The sequence below is a fragment of the Haplochromis burtoni genome, unplaced genomic scaffold (assembly GCF_018398535.1).
Source record: "Haplochromis burtoni strain Fernald_Lab_line unplaced genomic scaffold, NCSU_Asbu1 Contig_415, whole genome shotgun sequence".
NCBI classification, from domain to species: Eukaryota; Metazoa; Chordata; class Actinopteri; order Cichliformes; family Cichlidae; genus Haplochromis; species Haplochromis burtoni.
In genome coordinates this window covers 67,181-90,756 of record NW_024582776.1, presented here as the reverse complement: position 1 = coordinate 90,756, position 23,576 = coordinate 67,181, and the positions used below count along the sequence as shown (strand labels likewise).

At 41.5% G+C, this 23,576-nt stretch overlaps 1 protein-coding gene across 2 annotated transcripts in view; it reads right to left on the bottom strand.

The window, feature by feature from the left end:
- Positions 1–8: 8 nt before the first annotated feature.
- The window catches only part of arhgap4b (Rho GTPase activating protein 4b), a 31,461-nt gene continuing 7,893 nt past the window's right edge, over positions 9–23,576 (bottom strand). Inside the window, exons 2-24 of one of the 2 annotated variants that reach the window (XM_005944802.3) lie at positions 22,953–23,310; positions 20,960–21,131; positions 20,692–20,854; positions 19,820–19,882; positions 19,551–19,724; positions 19,226–19,354; positions 18,824–19,045; positions 18,314–18,415; positions 17,974–18,159; positions 17,749–17,833; positions 17,299–17,326; positions 16,428–16,455; positions 14,651–14,711; positions 14,409–14,486; positions 11,116–11,244; positions 10,375–10,480; positions 10,020–10,247; positions 8,244–8,299; positions 7,975–8,146; positions 6,970–7,068; positions 6,664–6,771; positions 4,874–4,976; positions 9–3,089 (exon numbers count right to left, since the gene is read on the bottom strand). In XM_005944802.3, coding sequence (XP_005944864.1) covers positions 2,865–3,089; positions 4,874–4,976; positions 6,664–6,771; positions 6,970–7,068; positions 7,975–8,146; positions 8,244–8,299; positions 10,020–10,247; positions 10,375–10,480; positions 11,116–11,244; positions 14,409–14,486; positions 14,651–14,711; positions 16,428–16,455; positions 17,299–17,326; positions 17,749–17,833; positions 17,974–18,159; positions 18,314–18,415; positions 18,824–19,045; positions 19,226–19,354; positions 19,551–19,724; positions 19,820–19,882; positions 20,692–20,854; positions 20,960–21,131; positions 22,953–23,022 — 2,787 coding nt within the window. In that variant the 5' untranslated portion in view covers positions 23,023–23,310 and the 3' untranslated portion in view covers positions 9–2,864. Of the gene's footprint in view, positions 3,090–4,873; positions 4,977–6,663; positions 6,772–6,969; positions 7,069–7,974; positions 8,147–8,243; positions 8,300–10,019; positions 10,248–10,374; positions 10,481–11,115; positions 11,245–14,408; positions 14,487–14,650; positions 14,712–16,427; positions 16,456–16,969; positions 17,067–17,298; positions 17,327–17,748; positions 17,834–17,973; positions 18,160–18,313; positions 18,416–18,823; positions 19,046–19,225; positions 19,355–19,550; positions 19,725–19,819; positions 19,883–20,691; positions 20,855–20,959; positions 21,132–22,952; positions 23,311–23,576 lie in introns of both variants that reach the window. The other variant, XM_005944801.3, reaches the window with a different exon arrangement.

Sequence of the window (23,576 nt, the reverse complement as noted above, 5' to 3'; positions counted from 1 at the left end):
ACAATCTGTTAACCATTCATCACTTTGTCATCTTTATTCATTTTTTTTAACCACATATACAGTTGGACGCAGTAAACTTAGTGACATCATCGAACAGTGATCCAGAACAACAGGGTGTTTTAACCATAGATGCAGAATCAATAAAAGAAGGGAAAACAAAACAACTCTTCTTTCATTTTTCCAATACTGAAACACAAAAAATGTGAGATGATGTATGTAAGATTTTAAAATGCTTTTAGAGTCAAAGGAGCTGTTCACCTCGCTGCAGGAATCCTGAAACACGTTTGAATGGGACCTGTGGGGAAAAAACATGCTTCCTGGTCCTAAAAATAAAGCCAATGCAGAAGTGCCTAAAAACCTGCATTCTCTCTGAAGGCCACCAGATGGCAATAGCTGTTGTTGAAAAAGACTGTAGGGGTCTTTGGGTAAAACTTTACTTTAGTCACTTGTTTTGGGTCATATACAATAATAATAAAAAGTAAAATCTTGGTTATATCATGTCTCAAAAAGGAAGATTAGCAGTGGCATTTTCTGCTCATGCACTGTCTAACTAACGACTTGTCAGTCCCAAGATATTGAGCAATGAGCAAGCAGTTTCACTGCTGCTTGTCCTCATTGGAGCCAGTGTCTTGCAACCAAGATGGCGACAACAGAAATGTTCATCTTGTGGCTTCAAAACGGGACCTCAGACACCAACAGGTGACATCACGGTAGCTACGTCCATGTTTTATAGTGCCTATGATGATGCCATAAACACAGCAAGGGGGGCCCAAAGTGTGGATGAATGAGACAAGAGTTTCAATCGTGGCACCAAAATGGCGCCATGGTGTTCACAGTTTAAATCAGAGAAAGAGTCGGACACCTCTCTGATATAGGGGCCGTTTTGGCTCTCGAGACAAGGGCACAGTTTCCAGCTGAAGAGTAAGTCGACCTAAGACCTGAGAGAAAACCCTTTCTTATTCCTTCTAAGCCAAACCTGAGTTAGCCTGTCCTTAACTCTGCATAAGCCCTGAGATTTGGCCAACATATCAGGCCACGTCACATATGAAGGGGAATGTGTTTTTCTTTTCTGTGTTTTTTCAACACAACATGCTGTTATGCAAAGACCAAGTATACCAACCTCAATGCTAACAGCGTATCTAGCTAACACACACGGAGTCTCAAAGTGTTCAGTTTTCAATAAATTAATATGAAATAAACAATCAACAGAATAATAAATGTAAATGTTAAGTTGTAATTTGTGAGATGATTTAGGATATAATCATTATAAAAAGTTGTTTGATCATTTTTTTAGCTTGAAAGGAATTTTTCAAAAAAATATTCACAAAATATAAAAAAAAAACCTTTTTGTTTTATTTTTTTTTTCTCCAATAACACACTATTTAATGACAGAGGTGTTTTTCACTACCTTTTTTTTAGCAGTATGCTACCGTCCTAAAGCAGCTAACAGCTAACCTTGCTAGCTGTTGAGCTAGCAGGGTTAGCTGCTAACCAAACCAAACCAATTCTAAATTAGCTACTGCTGTAACTCCAATAAACTTCTTTTATATAAAGCAACAAATATGATGTGCCTAGCATGTTGTTCTCCAAAAAGAGTCAGCTGGAAAAAACAAATGGGTTAGACAGTAAACTTTCGTTAACTGGTGAAATAGTTACATGATGTCATATAATCAATCATGTTTAAAATCGGCCATTTCCTGTTCCATACAAACCATATTGGATCAGTGTTTTTCCAGGTATACTGCTAATAACTTAAACTTTATAAATGAGGCCTGTTCACTCAGTTGTAGCTCATATCACTTCGGGATAAATTTCCCGGGACATTCACTCCTGAGAAAATTGACAACATTCCTAAATATTTATCACTTGTAAATATTCCTTTCCACTGTAGAATGATGGACTTCAGACTGTTTGGAATGTGTAAAAAAAACTTTCCAGACTGATGGACAGCAACAGATGCCTCCCAAGATCATTGCAGATGATACATGGTGACACTTGCTTGTTGATTCAGTTAATCAGGTGGATTTAAATAGCAGCACCTGGACACTATTTCTGTTACTTCATATGAAAGCAGTAAAGGAGTACTTAATTCTTCACACACTTCAATACCTCAATAAAATGTGTTGTATTTTGTATTTCATCTGAGGCTTTATTTACTTAATTTTAAGATCTGCTAAAGATTATTTTTATTATGCAGTGACACGTCAAACCTTTAGAATTGAAACAGGGAGCACTTTCTTTTTATCATGCCACAATGTTTTGCTGCTAATACTGAACACTTTGGGTTCCATACACATCTGCCTGGGTCACATTTTTATTATAATATGCAGAATTGAAAATTATCAGATCTTTTCAAGTGAATTAAACATGTAGAGTAAAAGATGTGAAGGCACTCCTAGACACAGGCCCCAGATCAGTTTTCTTTTCTCTTTTAAATAAGGAAAAAGGTTTTTGGGTGAACTGATCTCAGACCTGCCACTAGGGGGCAGTTTTAGTCTTCTGTTGTTGATGTACAGTTAGTATCATGGCAACTGTGTTTAAATAGTCAGTCTGGTGAAGTCACATCCCTGATTCTTCAAAAATCCCAAAAGCATGGAGAACAAAAGCAGACCAGGCCATAAAAAAACAACAACAAAGCAAAAAAAGAGACCAAAACCAGACACACTGGACATACACGGCACAGAGAATAGTGGCACTATGAGATGGCAGAGACTCACTTATTATACACGTGTCCAAAAAAAAATGGGAAAAAACAGAAGAAAAAAAAAATCAAGATCTTTCCCAAATGCACAATTGGCATCAGCGGGATAATTATCATTGTCAGACAATGAATCAATAATTTCCTGGCTGTCCCCTCCTCAGTCTCAGTCCACCGGTCTGAAAAGGGCCCGTCCCCTGAGACCGAATCCTGCTTTTTTGGCCACAGGGGCAGCCTGAGGAACAGAGGAGGAGGTGGACAATGAAGAGGAGGAAGAGGAGGGTGCAGGGGCTGCAGTGGCCACAGGTGCAGTGATGCCGGACCCCTGCAAGGGAGGCTGGCGAGACAGGAGCTCCTTGAACACCGAGTTCATCTGACGGTTGATCATCTCCTGAGAGAGCGAGAGGAGGAGGAGGAGGAGGAGGAGGAGGGGAGGTGAACATCAAAGTTTTTCTGTTACATACTGCATTATTCTACTGCTGCATCCTGACACTGTTAAAGACTGGAAGGTCCTTTTTTCATCACTTTTTTGTGAAGGCTCTAACTTAGAATCTCATAACTGAGCGACTCTGAAGGTGGAGTTTTGTATACAAAGTCAATTTAATCTAGACTTTAACAGAAAGTCCACTGACTGAACAACATAAGTTGCTGGTGGTGTTCTCACTGCAGAATGAATTCACTCTCACATCTAACATCATAGTTACTTACTCAGAATCAAGAAGTGATGTGATCCAAATATCATATAAAGCAGCGGTCCCCAACCCCCGGGCCACGGACCGGTACTGGTCCGTGAGTCGTTTGGTACCAGGCCACCAGAGTTGTGGCTCGGGTGTAAATTTTAAGGTTTTCGGGGGCTTTTATCGTTAACTCTGTTTCCCGTGTTGAAGTTGTGTGTCTTATTTTGAAAGAAATATTTATGCGTTACCATAGCGACCAGAGAGCTTTAAGGGGCAGAGAGGAGGATGTTATTCTCAATGTTGTTGGTGCATTTCAGGACGCTGCTAATAAAGTTACACAATTACACAGTGAATTTGCGTTTATTATTATATTTACAAAATACAGTTTTTGTCTTGATCGTATCATCTTATTTTGTTGTATTTATCACCGACACCTTAAAGGCCCGTCCGTAAAAATATTGTCTGACATTAAACCGGTCTGTGGCGCAAAAAAGGTTGAGATATAAAGGACCATTTCCAAGAAAATGGATGGTGTCATTCTTTGTTTAGATTATTGGAGTGTTTTATCACATGCGTTACTTGTCCAATTTAACAAGGATGGAAAGAGTATGAGGAAATTGCTCTCAAGAAGTAATGCTACACAACCACACACTTATTATGTGAAAACATGCTTTGATTAAACATTACTGTATGCTGGGAAATAATTATGTGATGATAGTAATGCCTTAAAGCAGTGATTGATCATGCATGGTTTGCAGTGGTGGTAAGTGGTTAGTTAAGTTACTGTGCAGGTTGACAAAAATGCGTCACTTGGAACAAATATGGCAACTGATTGTTTAAATGAATTTTTTTTAAAGCAATCTGAACTAATAAATGAAATGAACTAATAAAAACAGCCGCGATGAAGACCTCAGAGTTTCAGTGGGCTCCAGAGGATTTTCAGATTTTTCTATCTAGAGCCCTTCTCTGTAAAATAAAAAGTACTTCCCTTCTCTAATCATCAGTTCTGAATATATATAACCGCCTTTCTCACAGTTGCATTAGTGGTGTTAACCAGAAAGAAGAGCAAAAAAACCCCCAAAGCCCACCACGGCTGCTTTTAATAGTCTTTATGTAGTAATACCAACCTTCATAAATTGCACCAACATCTACTTTTAGACTATGTGAGTGCATAATAAACCCCCAGTAAAGCAAGCCAGGACAGAGATGCAACTCTAAAACTAACATTTTAAAGTAAAAATAGACCTGCAGCTGTGAGCCACAATGCAAAAGTCTCTAATATAAATCTAACGTCAACGAGCAAAACTAGCAAGCTAACACTCGTCAGATGAAACATCGTAAAAAAACACCACCAGCAAAGTTACTGCTTCATATTGTGCATACATTTGAACTTCTGGATGTTTTTTATGAAAAGTCATACCCACATTTTAGAATTTTTCGTAATGTAATGCTTTTGTTTTGGTTGTTAACAAAGGGTTGAATATGTTACACCGCTAACCTTATCAATTGGTGTTCTTTCTGCCTGAATGAATGGAGGTCTGTCAGGGGGTCTGAAGTTTCCCTGTCTCAGAGTGTCCAACGTGTGCCTTCGCTCCTGAGACCTGAAAGAAAAAAACATAAACAGCTTAACAGAGATGTTGAAAGACACGGGCAGATGCCACCTCTGATCTGAACCTTACTTTAATGTGTTGGAAAAGTTTCTCTCCATCTTCTCACACTATAAAGACTATAAAGACTAAAGTTTTGGGCTTTGCCTCATTTATTCCACAGCTGAATTGTGCAACTGTGGAAAGCAGTGTTCTGACCTGCTATGTTACTTTCTATGCTGTAGCTCTGCTTTTCCACAATCTGATTCCGAAATCCACAAATTCCTCATCCTCAGCAGCAGAAAGTGCTGCTCCCGCCTAAACCTGTAAGCAGCTGCAGCTCTTCTCAGAAATACTGTGGAGATGAGCCAAATCGACAAATTTCTGCATCAGTGTGTCAGGCTACTGATACAAAGACACAAGGACACCGGCACCATGAAGTAAAACTAAAAAATACAAGAGTAGTGACTAGCAGTTTAACCCAGAATAGTGCACTGTTATTAAGAGTTCTGAAACATTAAAAAAACAAAACAGACAGCCGCTCTACTCTTAAGATTAGGCTTAATTTCCTTTTTGACAAAGCTTATAGTTAGGGCTGGATCAGGTGACCCTGAACCCTCCCTTAGTTATGTTGCAATAGGTCTAGACTGCTGGGGGCTTCCCATGATGGGTTCACCTTTTTTTACTCTGTGTTTATACACCAGTCTGCATTTAATTATTATTATTTTTCATTATTAATCACCCACAGCTTGTCTTTTATTCCTCCCCCAACTCCCCCACCCCCAACTGGTCAAGGAAGATGGCTGCCCCTCTCTGAGCCTGGTTCTGCTGGAGGTTTCTTCCTGTTAAAAGTGAGTGCTCAATCCTAGCAGTCGTTTCAATGTCTCACCATGGGATGCTCCTCCCTGCGTATTTCTCAAAAGCAATAGTCTCATTCCACCAATCCTGATTGGCTGGTGATTGCCACAACCACTTCGGGAAAAATCACCCACCTTTAAATAGTTTACACTTTTACATAGACGTCATTGTAGGGTCCTTACGGTACTAAGAGCCTTGAGTTATGATTGGGTGCTATATAATAAACAATTGAATTGAATGAAGCGAATTATTGTGTAGGCTGTCAGATTGCTGTTTAACTCAGCTGTCAATGCCAGGTGAGAAGCGTGCACCTTTACTCTGGAAGAAGCTGTAAAACTTTGGGAAAGTTAATGAGAATGCATCAGTTTGTTTCAAGTTCTGTGTAGACTTATGATACAGTTTTTTGTAATACATAACCTAAAAAAATTACTGAATGTACCTGACTGTAAGTGGAAAAAAATGAGATATTACAGTGGATGTAATATGCCTTCAGTTTGCGAATGACCAGATGTATGCAAATAAAGACTGTGTACTACTATGTAAATGGTAATGTTGCACATTGTTTGTATAGATAGATGCACACGTATATAGATAATGACAGTTTTATTTTCTCCCACTGTAACTCTCAGTAAGCAGTCCAAACAGAGGGTGATGTGGTGCTGTACAAAAAATGTAATGCAAAAACTTCGTGGCTCTCACGTGTACATTACTTCCCCTCATGCAGTTTTTTCCTGAACAGAGTTTATCCACAGTCTCAACTGGCTGCAAACCTAATTTATATCAATCTGAGTAACGCTGCACATGCATGAGGCCTGCAGTGCGTCAAGATAGGTGCAAGTCTTACACTGGCAGGTGTCGTGTGGCGGGGGAGGTTGGTGGCTTTCGACTAGGGCTCCCCTCACTTCCCCTCTGCCGTCCTGGCAACGAAGCGCTATCGCTGTTCACCCGCATCCTGTGAAGACACACACAGAAACTTCTGAACTTTCAAGTCTATTTACGCACACGAGCTTATATGCTTCTTTGTACAAAAATGTGGAGCTGGGTAGACGTATGAGTTTGTGTACTTAGATGTTTATGGCTATTACATGTTTTTAATAAACTGCAGTGTGCATTTGAGTGTGTTTGTTCGTCTGTGTATGCTTCTGTGTACCGGGTTGTGTTCTCTGTCTGTGGATCTTCTGCTGTCAGGTTTCCAGTGCTGCCTCCTCCTCCACCTCCTCCTCCTTCTTCTCTTTTCCCTCGATCTGACCTAAGGGAGGAGAAGGAGAGAGATATATATTTCACGAGAGAAAGCACAAGCAGTACAGTTTTAAATATGGGATGAAGACTGAGCAACAAACGTTTTGTAGGAGGGACCAGCAGCAGAGGTGAACTTATGTGTGACAAGAACAAAATAACTTCAAAATAAAGCAACAGCTCCTCAAAAAAGAAAATGACCTTTGAGAAACTTGTGATGTCCTGGTGGTGCTTAGTCTGCACTGATATTTAATCACCCTCCTGGGAATGTTTGAGGCCACAGTTTTTAACTTTGATAAATGTTGGATATCATAGCACTGTTATCTCTTCATATCTGTATTAGAGATAACTGGGGATTGGTATAAGGCGCTATGAATTAGATATGCAGTTCAGACACCTACACACAAGCAGAGAATATGAATTGATGCTGAAATACTTTCTCTCTCCACTTGTGGGTTTTAAATTCTACCAGTTTATCTGATTTAATGGCATCCAATCAGCATACACACACACAGAGACGCTGTTTTTCTTTCATTTTGTCACTTCCTGTCACTTTAACTGGTAAAGAATATTAGTGGGGCCATTTGTAATGGAGAGGTCCAGTTCAGTGAATCGAATTACCCAAGGTGCCCGTGTCGGCACTTGTCGTTCAAAGCAGCCACACTCCTAACTTTAAACCTTAACAGTATCCAAACGTATGAGTTATTAAAGAAAATCTATCCAGTCATACTGCAGGCTGCCGTGGCGCTCACTCAGGGAAACCGATTTGCCTTAATTTCACTTTGAATTGTGGCACTGAATAAACTGACCTGAATAGCAGGCAAAAACAGTAAATTCTGTATGAAATGATAATGATGCCTTAAGGGTGTCATGAAATTTCATTTTGGCAGTGGTTATGTGACATAGAAATGTCACTCACCCTTCCAGCACACTGATGTACTTGTGAGGGATGAGGCCCTTAACCCCTCCCACCTCTCCTCGCCACCAATCAGAAGAGGCCTTGCTGTGAAGGATGAGAGGCTCTCCCTGCTTGAAGGAAAGCTCCGCCGGGGATCTCGCCACGTAGTCAAACATAGCCACTGCCTCCCATTCTGTACACACCAGCAGACACACAAAGCAAGGTTATAATGTACCTTTGTGGTGTAACAGTACAATAATGTGACAGGGTTGGTGCTTATGCGTACTGACCATCCTCACTGGGCAGATGCTCGGTCTCACCATCTCCCTCTTCTGTGATTGGTTCACTGCAGAAAAGCAGAAAAACCAAAGTCATGCTCGGTTCCTCTTCTCTTCCGCTAACTGTCACACCACAGCCTCTCTTTATGCAAGACTTCATACTGCTGTGAGATTTCCCAAATGACCCTAAAACCTCAGGCTTGGTCTAATGTCATACTGAATGATTTTTAATAAAAAGATCATGAAGGAAACAGACTGACTTTGGGTTGTAGGGGGTTAGCCTGGAGGCTAGTGTTCCATTATAGCGAGCAATCGGCTTAATAGCATTACGCGTTATGTTTTTACACAAAGCATTATGAGCTACACAGAAGTGCCTTTGGCGTGGCATGAAATTCTGTTTCAAGAGGATGAACCATGAAAAGGGGGCTGAGGGGTGAAGATGCTTTATGTACTTGGAACCATCTCAGCCTGAGTCTTAAAAGTTTGACATGAACAACAAATCTCTGGAGCAAAAAGGCTGCTGCCCAATTATTTACTGACGACAGTAAATACTTCAACAAATATCTTTTCAGACTGAGCGTGATAGGCACTTTTATGTATTTACTTAATTTACTGCTCAAAAAAGCCCAAAGGTACACTTTTTAATCCGAGTACAGGATCAAACATCAGCCGAATTTCTGGGATATTGATCCTCTCAGTTTTGTAGCAGAGGGGGTATTAATCAGTTTCAGTTGCTTTGGTGGTAATGCACTAGAGGGGCAACAATGGGACAACCCCTAAAACAGAAATGCTTTTACAGCTGGAGGCCTCTGACATTTTTTCCCCTCCTCGTATTTTTAGTTTTTCTCACTAGTTTTGCATTAGTTTAGTGTCACTACTGGCAGCATGAGGCAATACCTGGACCCTACAGAGGTTCCACAGGTAGTCCAACTCCTCAAGATGGCACATCAATACGTGTCATTGCTAGAAGGTTTGCTGTGTCTCCTCGCAGTCTTAAGAGCATGGAGGAGACTCCGGGAGAGGCATTTACTCTAGGAGAGCTGGACAGGGATGTAGAACGTCCTTAACTCATCAGCAGGACAGATATCTGCTCCTTTGTGCAAGGAGGAGCAGGCTGAGCACTGCCAGAGCTTAAAAATGACCTCCAGCAGGACACTGGTGTGAATGTCTCTGACCAACAATGTGAAACAGACTTCATGTGGTGGCCTGAGGACCCCACCTGACCTAATGGAACACCTCGGGGAAATTATGTTTCCGTCAATTTGATGCTTCCAGGTTGCACTTCAGCCTATCCAGGAGCTCAGCGATGGTCCAGATGTGGGAGGAGATCCCCAGGACACTATCCACCATCTTATTTATAGTGATGCATGTATACGAGCAGGTGGGGGCATACAAATTGAGTACCATTTTGAGTTGCTACAATTAAATTTCTGCAAAATGAACTAGCCTGCTGCAGAACTTTTACACTTTGATTTTCAGGGTGTCTTTGAAATCAGTCCTCTGTAGTTTGATGTAAACAAAGAGCCCCACCCACCTGCATTTCAAACCATCGGTTTGTGAGGGGCAGCCAATGCAATGAACGTTGGCTTAAACAAAGGGTTAACAAAGGGACTAGACAACATTATTTTCATGACTAGCAGGTCGCAACTCGCTGCTTCTGATGTCAAACTGAAAAAGTTGTTTTCTTACTTTGCGTTGTGTTCACTGAAATTGCTGTCTGTTAAGAACTTAGAGTTGTTGTCTTTTTGCAGCAAAAACAACATTTTTATCAATGAGTACTCCTCTCACCAGTACTCCTGCTCCAGAGTCATGTGCTTCTCGTAAACAGGGCCCGGCAGCTCCGATTGGCTGGGGAAGATGCTGTCATGCTGAAGGATCATGGTCTTGACAAGGTCGTTAACCTGTGGCTGCCTAGCAACAGCGTCATCAGAATCCATCCCCCTCAGCAGGCTTGGACCGAAGCAAACAGCCAGGTTGTAGGGCTGCATCATGTTCTCGTCGCTGTACTGAGACACACTGAGAAAAAAAGAGAAACACAAACACGCACATGGTGACTTTCTATTTCTGGCACGAGTGTGCAGTTTTATGAGGATGGCACATATCTGATATGTGAAAATATCCCACACTGGGTTTTGCAACTTACTGGTTGAGGAAAGCAAAAAGGTAACGCATCACGATGAGGAGAGGCCTCGGGAAGGTCGAGACAATCGTTTTAATCTGGACGGCTTTGTCCACCTCCTCCTCGATTTCTGATGACAGGAAGAAAACAAAATGACCTGATGAACTAAAACTTTTAGTTGTTGCATTTAAGTTTTTCCAAGCCTGCATTGACCAAAATTCACCCAAAATCCTTCCTTAAAGAAAGAGGCGAGGAGGATGGATTGATTATGCTATGCCACTAATGGAAAATCTACAAATTTAAGGGGAGTAAACAACCCCCAGGCAGGTTTGCTGCACTGGTTAGCTGTGCAAATTGTGACTCAGAGCATCTGTCCTGGAAAAATAAAAAAACTGAATTGGGAAGAGACCTACAGAAATAACAGGGAGATAGTGGAAGGGATAAACACACAGCAAACTATGCGCTGCAAGAACCAGCTGTATAAGTTGCATCTTCTTGCATCAACGCTGCATTGTTTTTGCTGCTTTGTGTTTGAGCATCAGTGAAGTTATATCAAGATAAACAGGATCACAGGCAAAAAATGGTTCACTGCACAGTACGCGACGGGCTGAGTCAGCTTAACCAAGGTTGAGAAAGTATCTAGGAACTACAATGTTCCAGAAATACTCGAGTAACTGAAAGCAGACATGAAAAAGCCCAAGTGAAACCAGTACACAATCTGAAAACAGACACACACACATAGAGAAGTTACATAAGGGGTCTTACGGACACACTCCAGCAGCTGAGTGTAGCTGTCGTAGGGGAAGAGAGGAGGCTCGAGGCCTCTGAAGTACAGCTTCAGCACACCGGCCACAGAGTCCAGGTCACACTCACTATCTGACAGAGGATCCTCTCCTACACAGAGGTTAAACACACGTGAGATGACTGAATCGGAGTAGCAGAGGACACAGGCATGAGCTTTTTCCTTCACTCTATGAAGCCTTTTAGCTCTATGTTGTTGTCTCAGATCTCACAGTGTAAACTGCATGCTACCAGCTCAGCGCTGAAAAGACAAAGTTAGCGAATAGATGATGAAAGTCACTGGCAAAAAGGATTCATGCCAGTTAGAATTTGCAAAACTATAAAGGTAAGATGTATTTGCAATCTAACTTAGACCAGGTTACAGGTTAATACTTGCTTGCTGACTCAATCATGAAGAGCTGCTGACAACACGGACAAGTGGGTGATCCTATTATACTCGTTTAGTTCCACTTGAGTAAACTGAAAGGATTTGTTTCACTCACACACATTAAAAATATCTCTCTCTCTCTCTCTCTCTCTCTCTCTCTCTCTCTCTCAAAAAAGCGACATCCACATGAGGAGAAAATGATGAACTGCTTTGTTATTAAAAACTGCAACACAGAAGAAAAGAAAAGTGAAGAAGAAAGTGCTATGTTTGGCGCTCTCCAAGCAGATCCAAGCCCTTGCAGAATCATGAGGAGGACACTGTAACGTTGGTGTCAGCCTCTTGGAACATGGTCTGCTTTTCAGGGCTGTAACTAAAGAACATTTGAGCCAAAACGTTGTGTACTAGTTCTTGTTTATGAATACAAAGAGCTATTAAGAAGCTAAAACTGTCAGCCGGTAGTTTGAGGTTGATTTGGGAAAAACGTTTAGTCTTCTGCACTTCACATGACCTTTTTACAAGCTCGCAAACAAAGCCACTGGCCAACCGAACTAGAAGCGGACCAGAAACCAGAAAGCTTTTAGAACCAAAAGTCACGTCCCCTACCTACAGATATCTGTGTGGTCATATGCAGATATTTGTTTATAGACGTATTATATTTGTAATTTCTCCCAGACCTATTTTATGTGTGCTGTTGTGGGGTGTTTCTTAAAACTCATTGTGGCCAATGGTTAGCGGGAAGTTAATCATTTTTACATTATCTTTTTCATCAAAAAAACAAAAAACCATGTCAGACCTAAACTAGGGTTCAGAGATATCCTGAGGCACATGCAATTTGACATCTGAGCATTCAGAGCAGATGGGCAAGCAGGCCGCAGACAAACTTGCTGGGGTATTTGGACAATGTTGTGTGTGTGTGTGTGTGTGTGGATAAGGTTAGTGGTTTTAGAGACAGGTGCAGTTTCAGGCAGTGCATCCTGTCTAAAACAGCCACATATGGCATAATGATTTGGTGGAACATTGATGCCAAAAAAATAAGTGAAAACTGATTACTGACACGGCCCAGAATGTAGCATGCATCTAGCCCTATCCGGTTGTTCAGTCTGACGTCACTAGCCGTGTCTGGGTCTAAACTCCGCTGCAGGTCCATATATCAAACGATCACTGTGGCATTACTGAGAGTTGAAAAACTGTCTAAAGTCTTTCATCTTTAATAAAATGATCAGCGTTCTGCTCTACCAGGTGTAACAATTGAGTTTAACATCCAGGCATCCATGAAAACGGAATTTATGACATTTAACGGAGTTAGAAGTTAGCAGGAAGTTAGCTCGCTAGCTTCTATCTAAATACAATATAGCATGTCCTGACTGTTTTGGAAACAAATTAAAACGTACAGCTCTGCTATCACTTCCAGCATAAATGAAGACAGAAAACTAAACAGCAGTGACGTTTGTAGGGTTACTGAAGTTGGGCTAGCTGGTATATAATGATGTGCTACGTGACCGCTAGCGACATAGCTATGTTAGCATAATATAAACAAGCTAACTTTTTTTTCCACTCGATAAATGTTAACGTGAGTGTTCTCGGTGGTCAGAAACAAATGTAATCGCATGGCAGGATGCTGTAAAAGGACCAAACTTCAGCCAGGAGAACAACTGAGATAATCCATCCACAATATGAGGTTAGTCATTCATATACTGCTGCATGGGCTGGGCTGTAGTTACATCCTAAGGTTTTAAAAACTGAGCTTAAATAAATGATTAGCGGTAATAAAAGCCGAGGGAGGTCAACAGGGATCACTGACTGTTTTAGGAGCTTTTTGAGATCAAATAGAAGAAAATACATAACATTAAACATGTTAACAACACAAAAGCCATATTAAACGCAGACTACTTTAGACCCGGAAGTAGGATTCGTCGCGTCATCACTGAACAACCGGATGGTGATTGGTAGATGGATGGTTGAAAAACTATAATTAATCACATTAAACCATTTTAGGATGGTATGTATGGTATGTTGGTGTGGTAGTTAGCATCACTGCCTCACAGCAACAACAAAAAAGTGTCCTGGTTCTGGAAGAAACAGGACCCAAATAGAGGACTCACTGGAAAACTAGGTAAACAAAAAAATGTTTTTAATTACACAGCAGAAACTACTTAAGGTAGTCAGGAGAAAAGGAAAACAACTACCTAATGGGAACAAAGAACACAAAAATCTAAACAATAAACACCTGAAACTATGAAACCACAGAGATTGGTGAATAAAAGGAAATCAAACGTTGAGGAACAATAAATCTCTAGTACAAATGGAAACTGGAACTAAAGAGATTCTAAAGACATCAAACTCATTTTGTGAGTAATAAAAAACCCAACTGATTGTACAAAACTAAAAATGTTCAAAATTCCAAGCTCAAAAATCCCAGGACTATGACAGGAAGTTTCCTGGGTTTGAATCCACGAGCCACCCCAACAATTATCTTGAATTGGATAAGTGGAAGAAGATAGATGGCTGGGAAACAGTGCAAGCTTGATAAAGACAAATGTAGTATTCCTGTGTAAATAAATGGCCATGAATGATCCAGCTCAGTCATTCGAGTCGCTAAAATTTACTTGGTCGATTGAGGTCAACCCTCAGTTATGCTAGACTTACATTCACTGGCTCTGGCTTCATTGCAAACGCAGTTTTTGTAAACCACTAGTTTGTGCTAATGGAACAACTATAGTGTTCTGCAGTTTTAATTGTGTAAACTTTAACTGACATATTTATTGCATTGTAAATAAACAACTTCTCTTCTTTGATTTAGTTTTCTCCAGTTCTGCTATCTCAGCACATGTACAAAAAACAAACAAACAAACAAACAAAAAACGAAAGAAAAAACGAGGAAAGCACTTACCTCTTTCAAATGCATCTCTGAGGAGGTTCACCTCCCTCTGTGAGCCTGGAACTCTGAAAATTCCTTCATGGTGGAGGCCTGCGATACACACAAACACATATTCACACCATATGACGCGTTCATAGATGCCTGATATGCACAAGTGCACAAAAAAAAATACAAAACAGGTCCTTCCACCTACTCATTTTCACTGTCCAAAGCTCTCACAGCATGACTTACTGATATGACAAAAACTGACTCACCATGAAGGTTTATGAAGCGAATGCAGCTTTCAACCACCACAGGAATCTGCTGTCCAGAGCTCTGCAGAAAAAAGACGATTAGAAGAAGAGAGCTGAGACGAGAATGCGGTGCTGAAGACAGAAACAGAGTGCAGAGGCAGATGCAAAGAGAGGGGGAGGAAAAAAAGGATGAAAGAAAGGAAGACCAATAACAGGGAAGGGAAATATGCAAGGCAGAAAGATGCAATGCAAGAAACTAAAGATGACTGAAAAGTACAAGTTTCATCAATTGAGGTTCTTTTAAGGGCACTTGGCTACAAGTAACTAAAAACTATACAACCACCGTCGTCCATTATGTAAAGCTAAAACAAAGACTTTATAAAAGCAAGTCGACACTTAAAGAGTCCTGAATAGAAATCTATGGGACACTTCTGTAATGTAATGATGATCCTTTTTGTATTACTGCAAGATTCAGATGGGATATGCAGCCTTAATGAAACTTTGCACATGCACAGGAAAAGTTTAGCTAACCTTTAAAGCATTTTCTAAACAGATTCGACTGTCGATTCTACACATGATGTTTTTAAGACCAAGCGATAATTAAAGGGTTATGGCTCTTTTCTCATTCATTCAAATAGGGGCATCAAAAATAACTGCCCACATAACTGCACAGGGGCATTACCAGTCACAAGACTTACTTCTAGAAAGACTTTGGCTAAAGCTAGTAGCCTAGCACAGTGGAAACAAGAGCTAGCATGCAGACTGACAGTGTCCTATGTTAGTTTAAGGCACACAAAAAAAGAAACATCTAAAAAATATTTTAGAAAAAACAACTTTTTCAACAAAACTCAGCTAACTCTTCTTCTCTGCATCCAGTTTATGCGCTATGCTAGGCTAACCGACAGCTGATATTTTCAACGATAAAAGTGCTACAGTAAATTAGGGCTGTGACACTGATAATGATTGTCAATTTGATAGCTCACCGGTAAAGGTGATTTTTAGGCAATTTCCTCACTGATGCATAAAATTAATATCATTATTATGAGGTTCATAATAAACTCAACCTGCCAGTCTCATGATTGTGCACAGAAGTTCATGCCTGAACTTTTGTGTGCATTGAAATGACTGAGCTATCATCATCATCAAATGAGAGAAAATGGGAAATATTTTTGACTCTTTAGTTGTTAAATTGGAGCTTAACGTGACTGTGCATTTGCAGCTGCACCAGTTTTTCTTGTCTGCTCTTTTTTGTCTACTGGGCATTTTAGTCGGTGAAAAACTCTACTCAAATGTGTGTGGAAGGCATGATGAAGACAATAAAGAGATGAGATATTGTACACAGGGAAAAAAATCTGTATTATATAGTACAACTATAGGTGTAACGTAAATAAATAAAAACCCAGCAACTTCTATGACTTTCAGCTGTTGTACTGTATGTAAACATGCAAATGGTTAGATTAAGAGTATTTCACCAGTTTTTCAGGGCCTCAGTAGATTAAACATTTACGGTGCGTGTTGCTGAGGCCAGGCTGCCAGTGTCAATTCTATTTCTATAGCACATTCTATCGTAAAAGGTTGAGCAAAGTGCTTTACAAGTTGGCTAATGAACATGAGAGACCCAGACTGAAGGGGGAATACTGCATACACATTTCATAAAAAGAGTTTTACACCTGCTGCTAAAACTTCCCTGAAAAAAGCTGCACTGGACACGACTTAGACATGGTGACTGCTTTTTTGTGGTAAACAGTCCCAAGTCTGCATGCACTGCATAAGCAGTCACACAGACGGTGCTGAGTACCTGTGTCCGAGACATTCGCCTTCTTCTTCTGCACCAAGCCAAACACAGCAGAGCGGGGACACAGAAAAAGCAGATTAGAAGAGAAGGGAGAGGGGACAATAAGGGGAATAAAGATTTAGAGGCAGTGGGAAGAGGCACACATAAGCATACGCGCACGCACACATACGCTCATGTACACACACACTGAATAGAGGAGTCGAGAGGAGGCAGCAAAGAGGCCAGTGCATTTTAATCCTTTCACAAGAGAGAGAGGAGGAGATAAAAGGGGGAATGGATTGAAAGGAGAGAAAGCCAGCAGTAAGCCATAAGCATGACCATACACACGAAGGCAGCAGTAACTACACTGGAGGGGGCAAGGGGGGTGGGGGGCTGTCATTGTGCGCATGTGCTGCAAGAACCCTCAACAATCCCCAATTCTTCTGCATCAATGTGGCAGGTTTTCATTTGGAAGGTTTGAACAGCAGCGCAGCAAACAATACAAGACAAGTAAAAACAAATGAAGAGCGGATTTGGTTTTCTGTGTGAATGAATGTGAGTGTTACCTCTATGTAGGACAGTATGTCTGTATTGAAGAGTGTGTGGCAGAATTGGGAAACAGGTCTGGACTTCCGAACGCGCACTGACCGAGCACATTGCATTCTGGGAAATATAATAGATAAAATGCATGATCCCATAGTGACAGTCAAGATGTAGTATTGTTGATAACTGCAAAGTCAGGTGTCCGCCCCTCTAGAAATAGATTCGTATACATCATGGAAAAAGCAATTTTGGTTTAAATTTAGCCCATCACTGTCCTCTCTCCATGTCCTCTGTACTCTCTCCATTTCAGTCACACTGATTTATTCTCAGCTCTTATATACAGTCTGTTTACCTGGAAGGGTCGCTGTCAACGGCTTCAGCTGGAAGACAGAAACAGAAAATATGTGAAAGAGTGACATCATGGCTATGTCCATCTTTTGTATACAGTCTATAACTTTGGAGAGCGTGAGTACATCTCTCGTAACATATGTATATGTGTGTGTATGACAGAGTTCAGTGCAATGCACAGTATCAGAATCTGAGACTACCACTGATACAGTCTTATTATACTTGGCCTGTTGTAGCTGCTCTAAATGTTACTGTGGAGCATGTACAGTCATGCTTTCTTTCTGTTTTATTTTTAACAGGTTTTTTCATATGAGTGACAAAACCTGCAAGATGCTCATTAAGCCAAGAGGCAGTTTGTGGCCATGTTGGAATTTGGTTAATGTATGTGGATATTTTGCAGACATAATCAAAGGCAACACTGTAACAAACTGCATTAAATCCATCCTCCTTGTACCTTTCTGTATGGCATCTTGTAGGATATCATGTTTGGCTTGAAGTTTGGAGGCCAGAGAGCTGCTGGTAAGGAACTCTTTCACTTTCTAAGACGAAAAAAAGAAAGAAATAGTGAATAAATCAAAAACAGTTGATCATTTTTATCTGTGTTTGGAAAAAAAAAGCCACTGCTCATTTAAACTGCTATCAGGAAACTCCTGTCAATCATGTCAATTCATTAACTCACTGTGAAGTAGTAGGTCTCTGTCTCCTGTTGATTGGCTCGACGCTTGGCAAGGGTAAGTTTTGGAAGGGTGCCTCCACCAGGCGGCTCGTGTGATAGGTTGCTGGGCACATCGGGGGAGGGGTTACAGTCGCTGTCGCACATAGTGTCCAGAAGGGCTGCGAGTGTGGCTTTAAGCGTTTTACTGATCTGAGAAAGGCAAAAAAAGGCGATTTGTCGGTTTAGCTGCTCCGAGTTCAAGGTTTAAGGCTCATGTTGCAAAGCTCCACCCTGGCTAACGCGGTGTCAGACAGACTAGGGCAGACAGACCATTAAGGAAACAGGCAGAAAACAATTAGCTGACCTCCTCTGTTTCCAAGGTAACGGCAGCAAGTCGAGACTGAAGTTGCTGGAACCTGGTCTCCAACTCGTACCTCACCTGGCTCTCCGCACTGACCTCGCACACCTGAAATGCACAAGAGATATAAAACTAATGTCAAATAAGGTATAGTAAAAGAAAAGTGGTGCTGATCTCAGCAAACATTCAGGTATATTTTGACCAGTGAAATCACACAGCACTAGGAAATGAAAACTTGTAACTTGTATTGTTTTTAAGATGTTAGGGGAGCATTTTAGCCTTTATTTCATGGGACTGCTCAGAGAGAGTAGAAAGAGAGAGAGGCGAATGAAATAAAGGAAATGGTAGAACCCTGTGTATAGGTCTGTTATTAACACATAGGTCACCTATAATAAATGAACCTTACCTTATCTTAAATGGATGTGGCTGTTCTTGCATTTATACTTAGACTTTCACACATTTTATTGAACACTTTGAGCTGGGTCATACACTCTACCAGAGGTACGGTAGCTTCACCTGGTCTCCTTCATGTGGGTGGTAGTTGAATCTGAAAGGAAGGCAGAAGGCGGCGTCATGTTGCTGCAGTAATGCATCTCTGTCTCCGCTCTGGTCCAGCGATGTGACCGCAGTCTCCAACTGCTTAAGCCCCGTCTCCTCAGTCTTTTGGATGCGCCACCTGCTGGCCAGGTAGCATTTCATCACTCTCTCCACAGACAGATGGAAACCAAGGTCACAGCACTGGCAGGAGAGAGGGAGAAGAAATGAAGGGTGTAAGAAAAGCGTGAGAAAATGTGGATGAATGTGCATTCAAACTATTGTTTTTCTTCTCCCTGTGACAACTTTCATTTATTATTCTGCTGAGGTGTGTCATAAATGCATGAACATACAATCACCCGACACAAAGTGCATGTTTCTTACGTCGATGAGGGTGCTGACATCCTGCAGGTAGTACTTGTTCATGGCAGCATTTGCTCCTGCTAGATTCAGCAGGTAGTCATTACGAGCCTTGGTACACTTCAGCTGGGTCTCCTGCACTCTGCCATGCCTCTGCGTGTGCATACACAAACATAAAAAGTAAGAGAGAGAATTAGCACGAATAACAACTTGAAACCACATCTAGTGATAAAGATCCGGATGTACAGTACTCAAGTATCTGGCACTTGAATACAGGAAGTGGTTTGCTTTGTGAGAAACATATTAAGACTGCTGTTGTTCTTTATCGTTCACAGAAATACAGGCTCACCTTCTCCATCAGTCTTTCCATCTTCTTAACAGAGCTTCGCCTCTGCCCTCCCAGCTGTCCGGGGCCAAGTTCGGCTGACTTGCCGGTGTGTCTCTCCTCCAACCGCTCGGCTTCCTTCAGTTTCCCCTCAGCTATCAGGCAGTCGGTGTGGTACTGGTTATATGTCTTCAGAGCCTTCATCAATAGCACAAACCCATGTCAACATGCTAGTCTCAGTGACTGTAGTATTTTGTCTTGTTACACTCAGGACGGCAGTATAATGTGCTCACCGTCTGCAGTTCAGTGGTAACCTTCAGCAGCTCATCTTGCATCTGGATTCCAACTTCTTTGCTCTGAAATAAAGACAAAATATATAAAAATGGCTTCCTGTTGCCCACCAATGCAGTATGCCCTTTACACTTTAAAGGCTTGTTACACTAAGTCTCCTAGTACAGGTAAGAGTACTAGAAAAAGTACTAGCAGCTAAACGCTAGAATTAGGGTACCAATAGGAGTGAAAAGGGTGAAAAACATGGAACCTTTAAATTTGAGTCTGTGGAATTTAGGACCTTCAGAGCTTGACAGCATTAAAACCTGGAGGTTTATTAAATATGATTTAGTTATTCTGTCTTGGTAAAATTATCTCTTCACTTCATATTGTTTCCATAGTATTACTTTGATCTGTAGCAGTAATTCATTTAATACAGTGCTGAAAGTGATATTAGAAAAACTAAAAGAGTTCCTCTGCTTGATGTCGGGCCAGACAAAACCTCTTAGCTCCTCTGACATGTCTGTAGTGGCTTAATTAAGATTCTGCTCACATTTCAACCACAAGAAGGTACGGAGAGCATGTCTGACATCCAGTAATTTGAACAAGATGAGTCTGTGTAATGTTTTTTTAAGTGAATGAGGCCCAGCGTTACCAAGACAAATTAGGATCTATATTAAAGCCGTCGCTGTATTTGGTATTTGTCAAAGTTGCAAGTTCATATCTGGGAGCCTGCTCAGTTTTAAAGGAGTCATTTTAGAGTAAAGTAAAAGAAGTAAAATCATCTTTTTATTTGAAAAAAATTAATGATTGGCTTGTTTTGGAGTAGAAGGACTCTCCCTCTACCTTTTGCTGCTTTTCATACATGTGACCTTACACTATAACATCCTCTCACCCGTTTGTGCAGGCGATGTGTGTCCTCTGTACCATGTGCCAGCCTTTGTGTGAGCGTGTTGCAGCAGGTGTCACCCAGTGCTGCATGTTCCCGGCTCTCCAGACGGGTCTGAGTCAGCAGAACAGACCAGACCTGACACACAGACTGACCCCACTGCTCCTTCCTGTACAGTAACAGAGATGCGCACCGAGATTATGGCACGATCACGCACGTTAGACCCATGAGAGGAAAAGACCCAAATGTATAAACACAACTGATGCAGCCTTACTTTTTTGTTTTATGAGTAAACCTCTCTGTGAGTTTGTCAAGGGCCCGTGCATATTCAGACTCGATGTCACCCCGACGGCGGAGAAACTCAGACAGGTCTGAGAGCTGCTGCTGTTTCACCTCCACCTGGGAGTCTAAAATCTTTATCTGGTCTGTCAGCTGGGCCCGCAGGTCTGAGATGCGAGGGAGATGGAGACAGGGGAGACAAAAAATAGATTAGACACCGAAGTAAACACATGCTCACAACCTCTAACAATCACAGCAAATGTAATTACCTGCTCAGCCAGTGCATAAAATACAGTATGTGCCTGATGTCCAACTGAATCACTAAATAAAGGTTTGGAAACGAACTTTAAACACACACAGGGAGGATAAACTGTGTTGCTTTCTAACGCTTTAAATAAACAAAATTAAAGAAAAAAACACTGAAAACAACCTATACAATACTCTATAGTAGCTTTTGAATCAGTTATAAAAATCATAATCCTTATTTATTTTCCTGTGCTTATGTTATTTTAATAACATTTGGATTATTAACAAAAATTAAAATGTGGGTAATTGCATAATCCTATTCGGGGCATCTGTCTTCACTGACATTATAAATAGAAAAAAATACTGAATAAGGAGTTTGTGACTTATATTGACTTATTATTGCTACACGCACTCAGACACTTTATCAGGTGCAACCTCTCGCTTACCTAAATATCCAATCAGCCACTCACAAAGCAGCAACTCACTGCACTGAGGCATGAAGATGCAGACAATATGAGTATCTGAAGTTCAAACATGAGCATCAGGATGAGGACTTAAACCAGATTAAAACAGTGTGTACAGTCTTAAAAGGTGTTCTCACAAGGGCCAATCAGCTCAAACTTTTCATGTTTAAGGACATTTTGTACATTTGTAAGTATTTTTTTTACTTTTAATTGCAAAGAATGAGAGTACGTCTACCACCACCACTCAAAGACAGGCATCCCCAGACACCAATAACAGAGGACTGGAAAAATAAAAACTCCTATCACAACGGCTCCTGAAGTACAAGCTGGAGACACACTGTGTCTCTGCACATTTGGAAATAATGCACGCACATTCACCATTAGTATATGAATCATTTCACTGGAATTCTTTCCCTCTAACACGGATAGAGGATCAATAATAATTCATGTCTTGTGATCAGGTTTATAAAACGCAGCCAGTGGTGTGACTGATACAGCTGTTTAACTACCCCTGTAATGTGATAGTGATATACTAATTGTTATAATCATATCGATATGTATTACACACTAGCTTGTATGCAAACACAACTAAAGCAGTAGCACAGCGACCCAGTGCTGCTCTTTGCTCTAAAAAGGCTAATACAAACATCCTTCTCTCAGAAAACACCACCTTCGCTTTGCTCTTTCACCTCACCCCCTGCCCCTCTACCCCCACCCTCTCATTGCTCATCCCTCTACTCCGCCCGCTCCTTCTTTCCCCTCTTTACTCTTTTTCCTCTGTCTTTGTGTGAGTACACAGCCTGGGGCTGACTGGATGTGAGGAGACAGCATCACTAATACTAGCTATAAATACACCCTTGTAGTACAGTACACAGAGCCAGGCAGCCACGGCATGAAGCCTCCAAATCACGACGCACACATGCGCACACACAAACACACAAAAACATGCTGGTGTCACGAGAAAACCTCATTACGCCAGCACTGGTCATTTTTGTTGTTGTTTTGTTTTCACTTACACAAAAATGATTTGCTTCTTTCTAGGCAAGCTTTTCTGCTCTCCTCCCTTTACTCTGCATGGAGCTTAGGTTTGAGTACGCACACATATGTTCAGATACTGTGTGTGTTATGTATATTTGTGTGGGTGTGTGTGGATGACTGCGCAGTGCACACATTCATGCATGACTGCCCGTGTGCTGTCTTGTGTGCAGTCATGTGTGCAGGCAAACGCACATGTACAAACGCAAGCGTATACACGGAGACAAGCGCATGCATATTCACCTTTCATCTGCGATTCATACTCAGCCAGGCTCCCCTTCTCCCGCCTCAGCTTTCCGTGTGAAGTCATCATCTTCGATCCCCTGGCCCTCGTCTGTCACTGAGACGCTCCTTCCCGATAGCTTCTCGGAGTCTCGCTGTCCTTCCCTCTTTCTGAAACCTTGTAACCTCAGCTTCTGCTCTTGATCAGTAGCCTGTGACCTTACACCCTTGACCCCTTGGCCTCACTGCTCTACAGCTGAGTGCAGTGCATCGGCATCAGTGTCGATTGGCTGCTCTTGGCGGGGATGTGAGTCAGGTCGATGCGTCCATGGAATCCCCTGGGTTTCCGATGTGAACGGTGATCCATAGGTGAGCTGGCCTGAGCAGCGGGCAGGGGAGAAAAAAAAAGATAGAAGTACAATGAGATTGGATATGGATGAGGAAAAAGGCAGCAGGAACAGATTTACGGAGGCCGCAATGAGAGAGTGAACGAATGAGAGGAAGTGGACACATGGGGGCAGGGTGACAAGACAGAAAGGGACAGTGACACCAGAGATGGAGATATAATAGGAGGGGTGGAGAGACAAGGGTGGTGCAGAGAAGGGACAGTAAGAGGGCAGAGTGATGGGGATGTGAAGGATTAAG